This window comes from Eptesicus fuscus, chromosome 12 (assembly GCF_027574615.1).
Source record: "Eptesicus fuscus isolate TK198812 chromosome 12, DD_ASM_mEF_20220401, whole genome shotgun sequence".
NCBI lineage: Eukaryota > Metazoa > Chordata > Mammalia > Chiroptera > Vespertilionidae > Eptesicus > Eptesicus fuscus.
The window spans coordinates 74,016,429-74,031,556 of NC_072484.1; the positions used below are offsets into that span (position 1 = coordinate 74,016,429).

Below are 15,128 nucleotides of genomic sequence, written 5' to 3' on the forward strand. Positions count from 1 at the left end.
CCTGGGCCAACTCCGCTGCTGCTGTGAGCCCGGGCGTGAGGGGCAGCGAGACGTCCCGGACGCAGCCCCGGCTCAAGTGCCACGGTCTTCCTGGAAGGTCCTGAACTGCTCCGGCCGGGCTTTGTCCTGGGGACGGAGGCCGCGTTCGTGCGCAGGACCACGGTCAGCAGACCAGAGGTGGCAGCGGCGGGGTACCGAGGGCCACGGGAGCCAGGGCGGGGGCGGAGCCTGTGGGGCGTGGTCGTCTCCGCCGTCTCCGCCCCGCCCCCGGCTGCCTCCGAAACGCGGTGCGGATCACGCCAGCGGGAGGGGCGGCCTCGCGCGTAGTTCCGCTCAGAGGGCGGAAGTGCGCCCCCAGTACTCGGCCTCGGACCAGCCAGCAACATGGTGGCGTCCGTGCTGGAGGCGTCTCACGTATTTTGCTGCCCCAACCGGGTGCGGGGAGCCCTGAGCTGGAACTCCGGGCCCGGAGGACTCCTGGCCTTCGGCACGTCCTGCTCCGTGGTGCTCTATGACCCGCGGGTAAGAGCGGTGGCCCGACGCCCGCTTCGGGGGCTGACTCTGCTGGGTACTCTCGAACGGACTGGAGACCGTGCGCCCGAGCAAGGGGGCGGGGCGTGCGGTCTGGTCAGCTTCGGGCAGGGTGTCAGGTCCCACCAGTGACCTGTTAGCCCCACGTAGACACCCGAATGATCATCTTTTCTGAAGCCTTCTGTGGAAACTGTAGTACTGCTAAAAAAAAATTAGTTTGGGTTTTGAAAGATTTGCAATTTAGGTATGGATTAAATCCATTATCACAGATGCTATCTCATTTCTATATTTCCCGCAGTTATAAACTGCCACTTGTATTTTAGCTTTGGACATTTTATTTTTTTAAACAATTCTTTCATTTATTGATTTGAGAGAGAGAAAGAGAGAGATTGATTCATTGTTCCACTTATTTATGCATTCATTGGTTGATTCTTGTATGTGCCTAAAAGGGCAAAGCAAAACTGGCTATCCTCCATCTTGTAGAAGGACCCCCCCCCCCCTTGCTGGGAGTGGCCACAGGAGCACCAGGAATGTCCTAACTCCCCCAGCCACTGCCTGAGTGGACCAATGAAGCTCCAGAGGTGCAGCTAGGTCCTAATAAGGCATATCCACAGGATACTCCCTATACATCACTGTTGACCAATCAGGAAACAATGGGGGACGGCTCCAGCCTCAGAATGTACTGGTCACTACTGGTCACTTCCTGACTTTTGTGCTGTAAGACCCTGCTGAAAAACCCTGGCCTATTAAGGCGATCTCTGTGACCCACGTCACTTCCCTAAGCCCACCCAAATATCCAACCCTTTATAACCCATCGCTTCCCCGGGGATCACTCTCTGGCCCCACTGCTGTGTCAGGAGGAGGCTGGGAGCCAAACCCGGGTTTGAATAAAGACTCTTTGCTTTTGCATCGGAGAAAAGGCTCCCTAGTGGTTGATTATTGGGGACCCTGAACTCTGGGCATAACAGTGCCCTGACCCGAGCTACCCTGCCATGGCTGGAATTGGACATTTAAAAGAAAGTGCCATTGGGGTAAAGGTCATAGGGGAAGGGTATCAATACCTGAGCACTTATCAGGTGAGGATCAATACCTGATTAGTCATGACATGCAAAGTGAGCCATGAATTTGTATCCATTAATCACAAATTCCTCTATTGAAGATTTTTTTCCCCCTCAACAAAACCCTCAAATTGATGCAAGCATGATAGAAGTAGGGCCCTGAGACCTGAGCGAGCACCAGGAAGAGGTTTCTTATCCAGCCTGGGGTGTCAAGACAGGCTCCCCAGATGAGGACAGGAGTGGGAAGGGGATGTAAGTGGTGCGCAGGACCAAGGCAGATGAAGACCAGAGAGCTTAGTATGATGAGAGCACAGGACACTGAGAATGTGGAGTGGTGAAAAAAATTAGTGACTGGATGGTTTAAGACACAATTACAAGTTGACAAATTAAAGGAAGGTGATTTTGTCTGGAGTAATCCTGAACTTTCCATGAAAAATACTGAAACCTGATTTTTATTAATAATTCCTCGGTAGGATAGATTCTAATTTACTAACTGGTGCTTCCTTTGTTAAAGAAAAGGGTTGTCATAACCAACCTGAATGGTCACACCGCTCGAGTCAATTGCGTACAGTGGATTTGTAAACAGGATGGCTGTAAGTATTAATCTAACTTAAAGCTGATCTGAGTTGTTTTCTAATAAAGTATGATTAGTCATTTTTCTTTCATCACTTCTCTTATTTTACCATCAGCTTATCTGATATTATGCAATTGGAAAATTGAAGAAAAACGGTATGCCCACTGAATGATCTGACCTGTACTTTTACTTTATAGCAGCTGAAGCATGGATAACACAGCAGTGCTTAGGATGAGGGTAGAGGCAGCTCCTGACTGTGGTAAGACCTTCCGCCATTGCCCAGAGCTCCTGCTTGAAAGCCTGTAAGCAGGGCCCATATTAGGGCCCAGGCTGGGAGTCCAAAAATTTGGCTTGTTCCTGCCACAGACAAGCTATTGTTTTTTCAGGCAGGACATTGCATTTTTTCTTGACCCCAGTTTGTACCTTAGTAACACCTGAAAAGTAAAGGCTCGGACTGAATCGGGAGCTTTTGAGGTTCGTGACACCTATGAGATCAAAATTATTTTCAGAATAATACCAAGAGGTTATTCACAGTTTTCATTCTCATTCTATAACAGTTATACAGTGGCCCTTTCAGCAGCTGTGTGTTGTGTGATACCACAACAGGTTAAATACAGAAACAGATATGAAAATCCAGCTGTATGCTAATAGATGTTAAAGAGATTTTCAGAAATGTAAAACTGTGCCTCTTACTAATTTTTTTTGTTATAGAAAATGTAGGGGTTTTCCTCACCATAAAAATGTTTTTGTTAACATGCAATGGAGTTTATTATTATTTTTAAAAATATTTTTTATTGATTTCAGAGAGGAAGGGGAGAGAGAGAAACATCAATGATGAGAGAGAATCACCGATCAGCTGCCTCCTGCATGCCCCCCACTGGGGACCAGGCCTGCAACCTCGAGCATGTGTCTTGACTGGGAATCGAACCTTGACCTCCTGGTTCATAGATGCTCAACCACTGAGCACACCGGCTGGGCTGGAGTTTATTATTTTTAAGAAAAATGATAAGTAGTTTTCAAATTTCTTAGTTTACATTTCTCATGTGTTTAATATTGGTACATAGAGTCAGTCCATATAAACAAAGGCTTTATGGGGTCCCCAAACATTTTTAAGAGCATAAAGGAGTCCTGACACCAAACTGAAATTTGCTGGAATAGATTATCTCCAGGTCTCTCTTATCTCTAACACTAGAGGCCCGGTGCATGAAAATTCATGCACTGGAGGAGGGGTTCCTCAGCCCGGCCTGCCCCCTCTCACAGTCTGGGAGCCCTCAGGGGCGGGAGGCAACCCGGTGATCAGGGGAAGGTGACGCCCCATCACACCTCTGCTGCTGCCACTGCCGACAGCACAAGCCTCGGGCGGCCCTGGGTGGCTGGGCAGCCGCCATCTGAGGCTTGCCTGCGTCTCAGGCCGGCCCTGGGCGGCTGGGGGGCTGAGGGGACTGGGGGACTCCGGAAGCAGGTGCACGGAGCCTGCCACGTGCCTGCTGCCCCAGTGGGGCTGAAGGGAATAGGCGCCGTCATCTTTGATGGTGTGACAGTCAATTAGCATATTCCCTCCTTGGCTGTGGTTGCTGCCATCTTTGTGATGCTGTGAGGGTCAATTAGCATATTCCCTCTTTATTAGATAGGATTCTGTGACTCCAGAGTGTTTAATTAGCATACTGCTTTTAGATGTTGCTTCCAAAATACGATGCAATTTCTTCAAATGTCTTAAAATATGCCTACTGGAGTTTTCTTATGGACTCTGAATTAATTTTTATTCCATAAACACATATTAAGAGCATTCTGAGCCAAGCACCAATGCAGAATTTCCTGAATTAGTGAGACCTGCTTTGATTTTGTCTGTGACATTAAAAAAAAAGTTGAATAAGCTACTTATTTAAGTTGGTAATGCAGGGTTACTTACATTAGGTTAGTAAAAATGATTAAATAGTAGAAAAAGTGGCTTTTAATGCAGCTATTAAAACACAATTGTAATTTTATTAATTGCCACCAAATGACATCAAAGACTACTTGAATCTCAGTATAGGGATTTGCTATAAAAAATTTGGGCTTGTATGTTTTATCTTCCCTTTAAAAATGAGGTTACATAAAATAAATTGCTTGTGCATCACTAATCTGTAACTATTAGGATTGATTTCCTCTAAGAATAGGGTTCTGCCATATTCTTTCTAACCCACAGATCAGGTATCTTATGGTGATGCTCAGAATCACATAGTTAAATGGCTTAATTTCCGTGATGCTTGAAGATATTAAATCCCAAGATCATAGCTGGCTGACAGCAGGGTTAGGATAGGAAGCTGGAACTTCTGAGTCCTTGTCTAATGGTTTTTAGACAGTCCCCCAGCTGCTTCCCCTAAATGTCTAGCACATAGGCCAGAAGAAACAAATAAATGGAAAATCCCAACTAAAATTATATGTTATTTCTCCCTTTTTAAAAAACCTAGATTGAGGGATATTCTGCAAAACTGGCTGGGATGCTCATTATCACACAAAAAGAAGAGACTGAGAAACTGTTCTATCTTAAAGGAGACTGAAAAGGGATGACAATTAAATACACAATATGTGGCCGAAACCGGTTTGGCTCAGTGGATAGAGCGTCGGCCTGCGGACTCAAGGGTCCCGGGTTCGATTCCGGTCAAGGGCATGTACCTTGGTTTCGGGCACATCCCCAGTAGGAGGTGTGCAGGAGGCAGCTAATCGATGTTTCTAGCTCTCTATCCCTCTCTCTTCCTCTCTGTAAAAAATCAATAAAATATATTTAAATACACAATATATGGTTCTTAGATTCTAAATTTTTAAAAAGTTATAAAAGATATTACTGGAACAATTTGGGGAAATTTTAATATGGGCTGTATAGTACATAATGATATTGTATCAGTGTTAAAATTCTTGAATGTGATAGTATTGTGGTCATGTAGGAGAATGTTCCAGTTCTTAGGAGATCCATAGTAAAGTGTTTGAGGATCAGAGGTCCTGATGTCTGTAACTTACTTTTAAAAAAATATATTTTATTGATTTTTTTATAGAGAGGAAGGGAGAAAGAGAGGGAGAGGGATAGAGCGTTAGAAACATCGATGAGAGAAACATCGATCAGCTGCCTCCTGCACACCCCCTACTGGGGATGTGCCTGCAACTAAGGTACATGCCCTTGACTGGAATTTAACCTGGGACATTTCAGTCCACAGGCTGACGCTCTATCCACTGAGCCAAACTGGTTAGGGCTGCAACTTATTTTTAAGTAGTTTGTCAAAAACAAAAAGGAGTCTGTTTATACACAGGGTTGGGCAAAAGTAGGTTTATAGTTTGTATGGAAAATAATACAGTAATTAGTAAATAATAATACAAGAATAAAACTTTTGCATACTCATAACTGTAAAATCTACTTTTGCCCCATCCTGTACATATAGAGAGAACAAGCTATTAAGCAACTATGGCAAATGTTAACAGTTGGTGAATCTACGTAAAGGGCATATGAGTTTTCTTATAACTTTTCTATAGCTTTGAAATTTTTCTAAGCTGTTAAAAAATGAACAAAAATATTTACTGAGATATCTTTTTCAGCTCCTTCTACTGAATTAGTTTCTGGAGGATCAGATAATCAAGTGATTCACTGGGAAATAGAGAATAATCAGGTGGGTAGGCATGTTTATAGTTAAAAGAAATGACTGTTACATCTTTTATTTTCAATTTTTTCCTCATTCTGATAGTTCTTTCTTTATGAAATTGCCTCATTCTTGCTTATCGGTATTCCAGGTTCTGTATTTTTTGTACTTCACAGGCCCTGTACCCTTCCCTCTAATATTTGCTCCCATATTCATATGCTGTCAGTCATTTCTGTCAATTTCCTATTTATTTTGGAATAATTTGTAAGTGGCTATTACATGGGCTGTTTCATCTGTTTTCAGTGATACAAAAATTAATACTGCTGTGTTTATAGAGTAGCTGGTGTCCTGTAGATATATATGTATATACCGTAATTCTCTGTGATATAATATGCTATGCTCGGTATAGATAGACCCTTATTGATGGACATTTAGGTTGTTTCTAGTTGTAAGAAAAGATTAAAAGTGAAAAATTAGTGTGGTAGGTATTTGAATATCTTCCATACAGAAGATGTAGATGAGGCAAAAGCCTATTCATGAATCATGTATATAGTTTGAAGGCAAAATGTACTTGAATAAAGTACAAGGGTGGCTCCAGTGTAGATGCTCTAACTTGCTGCCCCACAACCATGGTGGAGTGAGTTCAGAAAAGTTTTAAGAGGTGGCTTTTGAGTTGGTTCTTAAGAGTATGAGGTGATTTCCTTGGGAGGAGTTGAAGGAATGAGGATTCTTGGTAGGAAAACAAGCATGAGTAAAAGCTCAGGTGAGAAAGGAGAACCCTCTGCTCAGGAGTGTCCAGTTTTGTTTTTGGTTTTTAATATACTTTTATTGACTTCAGAGAAGAAGGGAGAAGGAGAGAAGAGAGAGAGAGAGAGGAGAGAGAGAGAGAGAGAGAGAGAGAAAGAAAGAAAGAAAAAGAAAAAGAAAGAAAGAAAGAAAGAAAGAAAAGAAAGAAAAGAAAGAAAGAAAAAGAAACATCAATGATGAGAGAGAATCATTGATCGGTTGCCTCCTGCATGCCCCCTATTGGAGATGGAGCCCACAACCTGGACATGTGCCCTTGTCCAGAATCAAACCCGGGACCCTTCAGTCCGCAGGTTGATGCTTTATCCACTGAGCCAAACCAGCTAGGGCAGGAATGTCCAGTTTTAATCAAAGCCCAAGATGTCTTTAGGGCTGGTCTTCCTTATTTTATTTTATTTTTTTTTTGTTAATCCTCACCCAAGGATATTTTTCCATTGATTTTTAGAAAGAATGGAAGGGAGAGGGAAAGACGCAGAGAGAGAAACGTCAATGTGAGAGAGACACGTTGATTGGTTGCCTCTGCATACACTCCTCAACCAGGGCCGAGCCTGCAACCAAGGTATGTGCCCTTGACCAGAATCAAACCCAGGACCCTTCAGTCCCACGGGCTGAAGCTCTATCCACTGAGCCAAACTGGTTACGCTAGGGCAGTGCTTTTTCTAAAGTGTGTTCAGAGAATTATTCATTTCTTAAGATGTTCCATGAAAAAAAGAATCTATGGCCAATCCAGTTTGGGAAACACTGCATTTACGTCTTAGAGAATCCCAATGCATGCGGGTAGTGAGGGCTCTGAAAGGTTCTGACATGGATGAACCTGCTTACCTTTGTTTGCCTTGCATTTCGCAAACTTGTTTCAAGTCTGAACTTCCTTTTTTTCCCTTTCAAATCTCTTAGTAGTCCTTGTAACTTTAAGGAATACAGTTTTAGGAATGTTTCTAGATAATACATTGTGGGCAGTAACACTAGATAAGCAGAATAGGAGACGAACCTATTAGAATTTGAACACTTGCTTTAAAAATTTGTTTTTTATTAGCAGGCATTTGGAAGTCACTGATAATTTCAGTGAAGAGGAGTATCAATATCAAAAGATTAATCTGACATCCACGTGACAAATTAAAGTAGGAAAAACGTGAAGGAAGGGATATGGGATGTATTTTTGAAGGAAAATGATTTTGGTATTGAATACATAGTTATCAAAGGAGTGGGGAGCTGGTGGTTAGGGGAGTGAGTAGTCAAAAACCATGAGATTGTGTCTTAGGGGCCCTGGAGAAAGATGCTTCTACAAAGGAAAATAGGCAAGTAGGAGAGAAGATGTGGATTTCATTTGTAGACATGTTATTTGCACACAGACTTGTCCTTCCCAGGTCTGGAGGTAGAGATTTTGGAGCCACCTGAACTTGAATGAATGCAAAGGGATGTGTAGCAAACTTAACCTTTGTTTGGAATGATTTTGGCAGAGGCATCCAGAGAGAAGATTTAAGCACTCATTTTTGAGATTTGAAATAAGACTTGGCAAGATTCTTTTTCTCAGTGCCCCCCCCAAACTTCTGTCAGTAGAAAGCACTGCAAGCTCAGCAAGTATCTGATGGCAGACAGCAAACTTAGCTTGGGAGGGGCCAGAGGGGGGAATGTGAAGCCGAATGGGGAGGAGGGGAGGATCAATTGTGTAAAGAGGGGAGAAGGAGTAAGAGGACTTAGGGGAAGGGGCCACACATTGTAACCTGAGGGTCTTAAATGTTCTTTTCCATATGCATTTCCATGCACACAGGTGCTCAACACACTTTGACTTTTGATAACAGGAAGTAATTCTAAGCTGGTATAATGAGAGGTTCCAGCCTTTGAACAGTGAGCATTGTTTTTTAAAAAGCTGGTGAACTTGAGAGATTTCTTTTGCTTGAGTTTTTAAAATTCTGTGATGTTTGAAATATAACCCTGTTTAAAGATCTGAAGTGTTTTCAATAGATTTAATTTTTTTAAGGCATAATGATACAGACTCATAAAAAAAGTTTCAATATAGAAAAGTATAAAAAAGGAAAATAACTATATACAAAATCTCAACAGAGTTAACATTCTGATGAACATTGTCTCAGATGTCTAGTATGTATGTACAATTATACATACCGTATCTGAGTTATTTTTATTTTTTTTTTAAAATATTTTTTTATTGATTTTTTACAGAGAGGAAGGGAGAGGGATAGAGAGCTAGAAACATCGATGAGAGAGAAACATCGACCAGCCGCCTCCTGCACACCCCCTACTGGGGATGTGCCCGCAACCAATGTACATGCCCTTGACCGGAATCGAACCTGGGACCTTTCAGTCCGCAGGCCCACGCTCTATCCACTGAGCCAAACCGGTTTTGGCCGTATCTGAGTTATTTTAAATGTTTTTCAAGGAAGCCAAAGGTTAATGTTGAAAGGAAGTTAGTGTACAGACCCTTATACATAACAATTAATTACCTCTGGAGTAGCAGAGTTTTGCCTAAGTAATTGGGAAATAGCTGAGGACATCGCTATTTGAGAAGATAATTTATGGAAGATACCTTTCAAAGGAAGTGGTGGCGTCTCACACATTTGGAAATCTAAGAAATACACCTAAAACAACAGAAATGATGCATGGCAAGAATCTTGCATGGCAAGCAGGTGGACTTGATAAACAAGTGGGGTCCCAGTTCTGTTTGCCATGTTTCCATTTTGCAGCTATGCTTGATTTAGGCAAGTGTCTTGTGGGGATGCTAAAATCACTAGGTAGTAGTTTGATGGAGAATAGAATACTTACTCCCAAAGTATAATCTCATATCAACCCCCAAAATTTTAAGTTCACAGTGAAAACATCTGGCAGACACTACCTTTACTAAGATATCAAGGTTAACGTCACTAAAATTGGGACAGATTGACATCATGGATGTGATGCACTTAGATAGTATTGATGACAAAACATCAGACTTAATTCAGAAAGGACCATTCCACAAAGCTGGCCTATGTTCTTTAATTTCTCAATGTCATGGACATCTTTCCATAGTAATAAGCATATATTTATCTACATTATCCTTTTTATTGGCTACAGTATATGTGTGGAATAATTAATCAGTTCCCTATGAATAATTTTTGGTTTATTTTTTACGATTATAAAGTGTGTGATCGATGCCCACGTCCTCTACCAAAACACACACAAACAGAAAACAAAACAAAAAGCGAGTGTGATGAATTTAGCTTTTATTACTTGTTAAACTATTGCTGTTAGCACCTCAGATAGATTCTTAGATGTGAGATTGCTGTGTCAAGGTTATGCACATTTTATGTATCATTAATATGGTCAGATAGACTTCTTGAAAGTTAACATTCTCTTCAACTCAAAGGACCTATTTCTAGGTCTTACATTTTATCAGTACCATTCATTAATCCTGTGATTCCAGTTAAAGGTGAAACTGGTAATTCCTTTTTATCACAATGTTTTTGCTGTTTTTTCTGACTCAGCTTTTAAAAGCGGTTCCTCTCTACGGCCATGAAGGACCTGTTTATGCAGTGCATGCTGTCTACCAGAGAAGGGTATCGGATGCTACATTGCGTACGCTGATAGTTTCTGCAGCTTCAGATTCCACTGTTCGAGTCTGGTCTAAAGAGGGTTCAGCAGGTATGTTTAAAGACTTTATAATCTAACTAGAGGCCCGGTGTACGAAATTCGTGCACTCAGGAGGGGGGTCCCTCAGCCTGACCTGCGCCCTCTTGCAATCTGGGCGCCCTTGGAGGAGTGGGCCTAAGCTGTCAGTTGGACATCCTTAGCGCTGCTATGGGGGCAGGAGAGGCTCCCACCACTGCCTTTGTGCTGGCCAGTCGTGAGCCCGGCTTCTGACTGAGCAGCGCTCCCCCTGTGGGAGAGCACTGACCACTAGGGGGCAGCTCCTGCATTGAGTGTCTGCCCCCTGGAGGTCAGTGTGCATCATAGTGACCGGTTGTTAGCCTTTTATTATATAGGACTAGGGGCTCAGTGCACGAATTCGTGCACCTTGAAAGGAACTGTGGGCCACAAGGCTGTGGTGGGCACAGGGGTGGGTCTTGGCCCATCCTCCATGCCCCCACTGACCCCTCCTGCCATGGCCCCTGGCCCCCTGCCTGACGGCAGCCCCACTTCCACCGCCACCGCTCCCACACACTGATGGCACCGGCCCTGCTTACACCTACTGACGGCACGGAGCAATTGGGGCCAGTGCCGTCAGTGGGTGCAAGCGGCAGCTGCTGCCCCGATCACCCCTCAGGAGCAGTGGGAAGTATAGGAGCCCTCAAGGGCGATCGGGGCCGGCAGGTGTTGCTTGCACCCGCTGACGGCGCTGAGCGATCAGGACCGGCGCTGGGCGCTGGCAGCGGGTGCAAGTGGCGGCTCGAGCACTGACTGTGGGTGTGAGCAGGGCTGTCTCCATCAGTGGGTGTAAGAGGCAGCTGCCGGCCCCAATTGCCCCTCAGGAGCAGGGGAAGGTGGAGAAGCCCTGAGGGGCGATTGGGGCTGGCAGCAGGTTCCTGCAGCGGCTCGGTGCCAGCAATGGGTGCAAGTGGGGCCGGCGCTGGCAGCAGGCGCGGGCACCAGCAGCAGGTACAAGTGCCCGGCGGGACCACAGCACTTGGGAGCAAAGAATTTTCAGTTACCACCAGAGGCTCACCCCAATGATAGTGACCAGTGCCCCTCCTTGGTCTGGAGCCCCCGCTCACCTGCTCCACCATCCCGCCATGGCCGACTCCCACCATGTTCCATGTACGCCCCCTGGTGGTCAGTGCACATTATAGCGACTGTTTGGTTGTTCTACCGTTCGGTCTATTTGCATATTAGGGTTTTATATATGTAGAAGGTAGATAGATGTAAATTTCTTCCCAGCCTTTTCAATATAAATAATTTTGTTCTCTGTAACCTTGTTAAACATTGACCATTTCAATTCACATGGTGTGTGGGGCTCAGGATTGGCTTCTCTCAACCCCTGCTAGTGTGATGCTGCTGCTCAGTCTCTAGGTAGATAAGCCCAGAGTCAGTCGTTCATGGTGTTTTTCATTAATTTTTAGTAACCTGCCTTCAGACCTTGAGCTTTGGAAATGGATTCACTCTGGCTCTCTGCTTATCTTTTTTGCCTAATACTGATGGTGAGTATCTTCTTAAGAGCAATATCCTACATAATAAAAGGGTAATATGTAAATTACCATCACTCCGCTACGCCCACGATTGGGCCAGCGGGAGGTGCAGGTGGCGGGACTCGAGGTGGCCGGGGTGGCTGATTGGGTCGGTGGGACGCTGAGCTTGCGTCGCCAGCGACGGCGCGAGCTCAGCATCTGCGCCATGGCTGTACTGTGGCACAGAAGGGGCCTCTGGGGCAGCGAGCCCACGTCCTGCTGCGGACCATCAAAAGCGGGGAGTGAAAGCGGGGGAGCTGGCTGTCTGTCTGCTCCGGCACCAGGCCTTTCGAAAGCTTCCGCTGCGCCCGAGGCTTTCGAAAGGCCTGGTGCACCAGCGGACAGACAGCCAGCTCCACCGCGATTGAAAGCGGGGAGCTGTGTGTCTGCTCCAGCACCAGCGGACCCCCTGCCATCAAAAGCGGGGAGCAGGCTGCTAGCAGTGTCCGCGGAGCGTGCTAGGCTTTGTGGGGCAGTGGATATGGCCTGGATGGCAGGTTAGGTCTAGGGGACCCTACACGTGCATGATTTAATCATGCACTGGGCCTCTAGTATTTTCATATCTCCCTATGACCAGAACCTAAAAGAAACATTTGGTCTCAATTTTGTATCTAAATTTTTTCATGAAACAGGTTGAGACCTAGCTAATATACTTTGTTTTCAATATTCAAAAGATCTGAATATAGAACAGAAGATTAAAAGAGGCTATTAGGATTTTGGTAGCTGTTGAAAATTTAAATGACTTCATAATGTAATCAAGATTGATACTGCTATTTATGAAGTATATTAATGATGTATGTAGATCTAATTTGGGAGAATTGTCTAGCTCTTTAGATGGTGAAGGTCTGGGATAAGTTGGAGAAGTACTGAAGATGGACCATGTGAGCATTTCTTATGAGAGGACAGCCCCTTTCCATCCTGCATGATAACATTTTTGCCTAAGACCACTCACTTAAAATCTCCAAACAGAAAATTTTCCCTTTTGCTATGAAACCCATTTGTACTTCCTTTGATCATCCCTCGCAGAGATGATGGCCAGTGTGAGTCTGTCTCTCTGTCTCCTCAGTAACCTGGAGGACAGGCCAGGTGGAGAGAGGCGGGTCTGGAAGCCACCAACCTCTTGCCTTTTGGGGTAGGAGCTGCGAACTCATGGTTTCATGTGATGCTTCCATTTTGTGTGAGGATTCCCTTGGAGGAGGAACTCTCACATTCTGGTTTCATAACATCGAATTTAATGTCTTCTCACATACACTGAGGCCAAGTGACTGGAGTTTTTTGGTTTTGTTTTTAGTGGATTTAAAGTGATAAAATCTTTGAAAAATTCACCTGGTAGCAAGGTATTTCCCTAGAGAAAGAATTCCTACTTTATTTTGCTCCACAGTCATGAAGGCTATCCCTTGGTAATGTGAATTACTTTTTTGTGCTATTAAAGAAAACGAATTTTACACTCACACCTCTCATAGCTTTTTAACCACGTATTTAATTATATGTGTTTTTATTTGGTTCTCTAATTGCTTCAGGAATTTTGTTTTACTATTGAATTCTCAAAATGTGAGGCCCTCAAAGTAACAACCATACCATGACTGCATCTTTGTGCAGTAACCATGATGCCAGGCTGATAGTAGCTCTTCATTTTATTATTCAACTAGCTGCCTGGTGCATGGATTTGTGCACTGGTGGGGTCCTTCGGCCTGGCCTGCGGGGATTGGGCCGAAACTGGCTCTCCGACATCCCCCGAGGGGTCCTGGATTGCGAGAGCGTACAGGTCAGGCCGAGGGACCCCATCGGAGTTGGGGAGGGCTCCAGGGCGTGTCTGGCCCATCTTGCCCAGTCCCGATCTGCCTGGACCCCCGCAGCAAGCTAACCTACTGGTCGAAGCGTCTGCCCCCTGGTGGTCAGTACTTATAGCGACTGGTTGAACAGTCGAATGAATGGTCAGACACTTAGCATATTAGCCTTTTAAATACATAGATTGGGCTAACTTTTCATAATTGTCTTTGGTCTGACAGTGAAAATGCTCCCAACTGCTCTCGCGCTTCCCCTTTTGCTGCTTCTTCTATCATAAAATACATATAATGGAGAAAAGGGCTCTCGATCAGTAGTCATTCGTTGCCAAGTAACCATTTAATAGGACATTTAGAGTGTTCACTTTATTCCTATTGACATTTATTGAGTACTTTCAATTTATTTGTTCAGTGATGTGAGAAATAGAAACCAGGGTTCTTTAGAGCTTAGAATCCATCATAGGTGATAATCATAATGTCTGATTGAATACTTAACAGCAAAGCCTCTTTTTTCCCCCAGTACCAATACTAGCATGTGGCGATGATGACTGCAAAATCCACTTATTTGTTCAACAGAATGATCAGGTAATTGATGATGTTTATGAAGAGACTGAAATTAGCTTCTGCTTAATTACATTTCTTAATGTGGACTATTTCCAGATTATAGGATTTCAGGAATGTTCTCATCTAAACCAAAATAATCCAATAGGAGTATTTCTCTTACAATTCTTTGTTAGATGGTTTCCCGCCAAGCTGCTGCTGCCTTGACTACCAGATCCAGGGTTGTTAGAAGGAAACAGGTCGCTAGGTGGGGGAAGAAGGGAAGGAAGATACTGTGATAGTGTTTTTTCTTTAAAATTTTAAGTGAAGTACATCATACCTACAGTGAAAACACTCCCTGGTAGTGTTTATTGATCCTTCTGAACCTTATGTACACTTTGAGTAGTTAAACTAGGGGAGGGAATTTCTAGAAAGGGGGTTGTTAACTAGAGCCTCTTTTATTTAATAAAGGAGATAGTTTCTTTGCATTCTGTAAGACAGTTTAAAATGGTTGTGAATGTCCCACTACCCACCTTTTATCTATGTTACATCATAGCGTATATCATTCTATTTTGTAAACATTTAGAGTATTTGAGGTCTACAGATCTTATCTACTTAGCATTGCTCAGGCGATATAGGTGATTATGAGATTTTTCACGAGACCTCTATCTTGTGTCTAATCAGTAGTGTTCTCAGTTTTTTTGTTTTGTTTTGTTTTGTTTTGTTTTGTTTTGTTTGTTTTGTGTGTGTGTGTGTGTGTGTTTTAAGAAGAGATGCAGCAGGACTAGCTGGGACCAAATGAAATTGATATACATGAAAATATTAAATTCTTACACCAGTCCTGATGATTTTTTTATCTTATAGTTTCAGAAAGTGCTTTTCCTCTGTGGACATGAGGATTGGATAAGAGGCGTGGAATGGGCAGCCTTTGGTCAGTATGAAATTTTCCTAAATTACTGAGATGAGGACTAGTGTGTGTAACTTCCAAGAAATCAGCCCCCTATGTTTTAATTTAAAAATTTCTTTGTATGTACTATTAGGAAAGAGGATACTTATCCCTTCTGTTAACTATTAAT

At 43.8% G+C, this 15,128-nt stretch overlaps 1 protein-coding gene across 1 annotated transcript in view; it reads left to right on the plus strand.

Annotated features, from left to right (window-relative positions):
• Positions 1 to 208: 208 nt before the first annotated feature.
• Positions 209 to 15,128, plus strand: part of ELP2 (elongator acetyltransferase complex subunit 2) — a 41,650-nt gene continuing 26,730 nt past the window's right edge. The window contains exons 1-7 of the mRNA XM_008158268.3: positions 209 to 522; positions 2,104 to 2,182; positions 5,731 to 5,801; positions 10,052 to 10,208; positions 11,624 to 11,701; positions 14,033 to 14,097; positions 14,917 to 14,983. Of these exons, the coding sequence (XP_008156490.2) occupies positions 385 to 522; positions 2,104 to 2,182; positions 5,731 to 5,801; positions 10,052 to 10,208; positions 11,624 to 11,701; positions 14,033 to 14,097; positions 14,917 to 14,983 (655 nt within the window). The 5' untranslated portion in view covers positions 209 to 384. The remainder of the gene's footprint in view (positions 523 to 2,103; positions 2,183 to 5,730; positions 5,802 to 10,051; positions 10,209 to 11,623; positions 11,702 to 14,032; positions 14,098 to 14,916; positions 14,984 to 15,128) is intronic.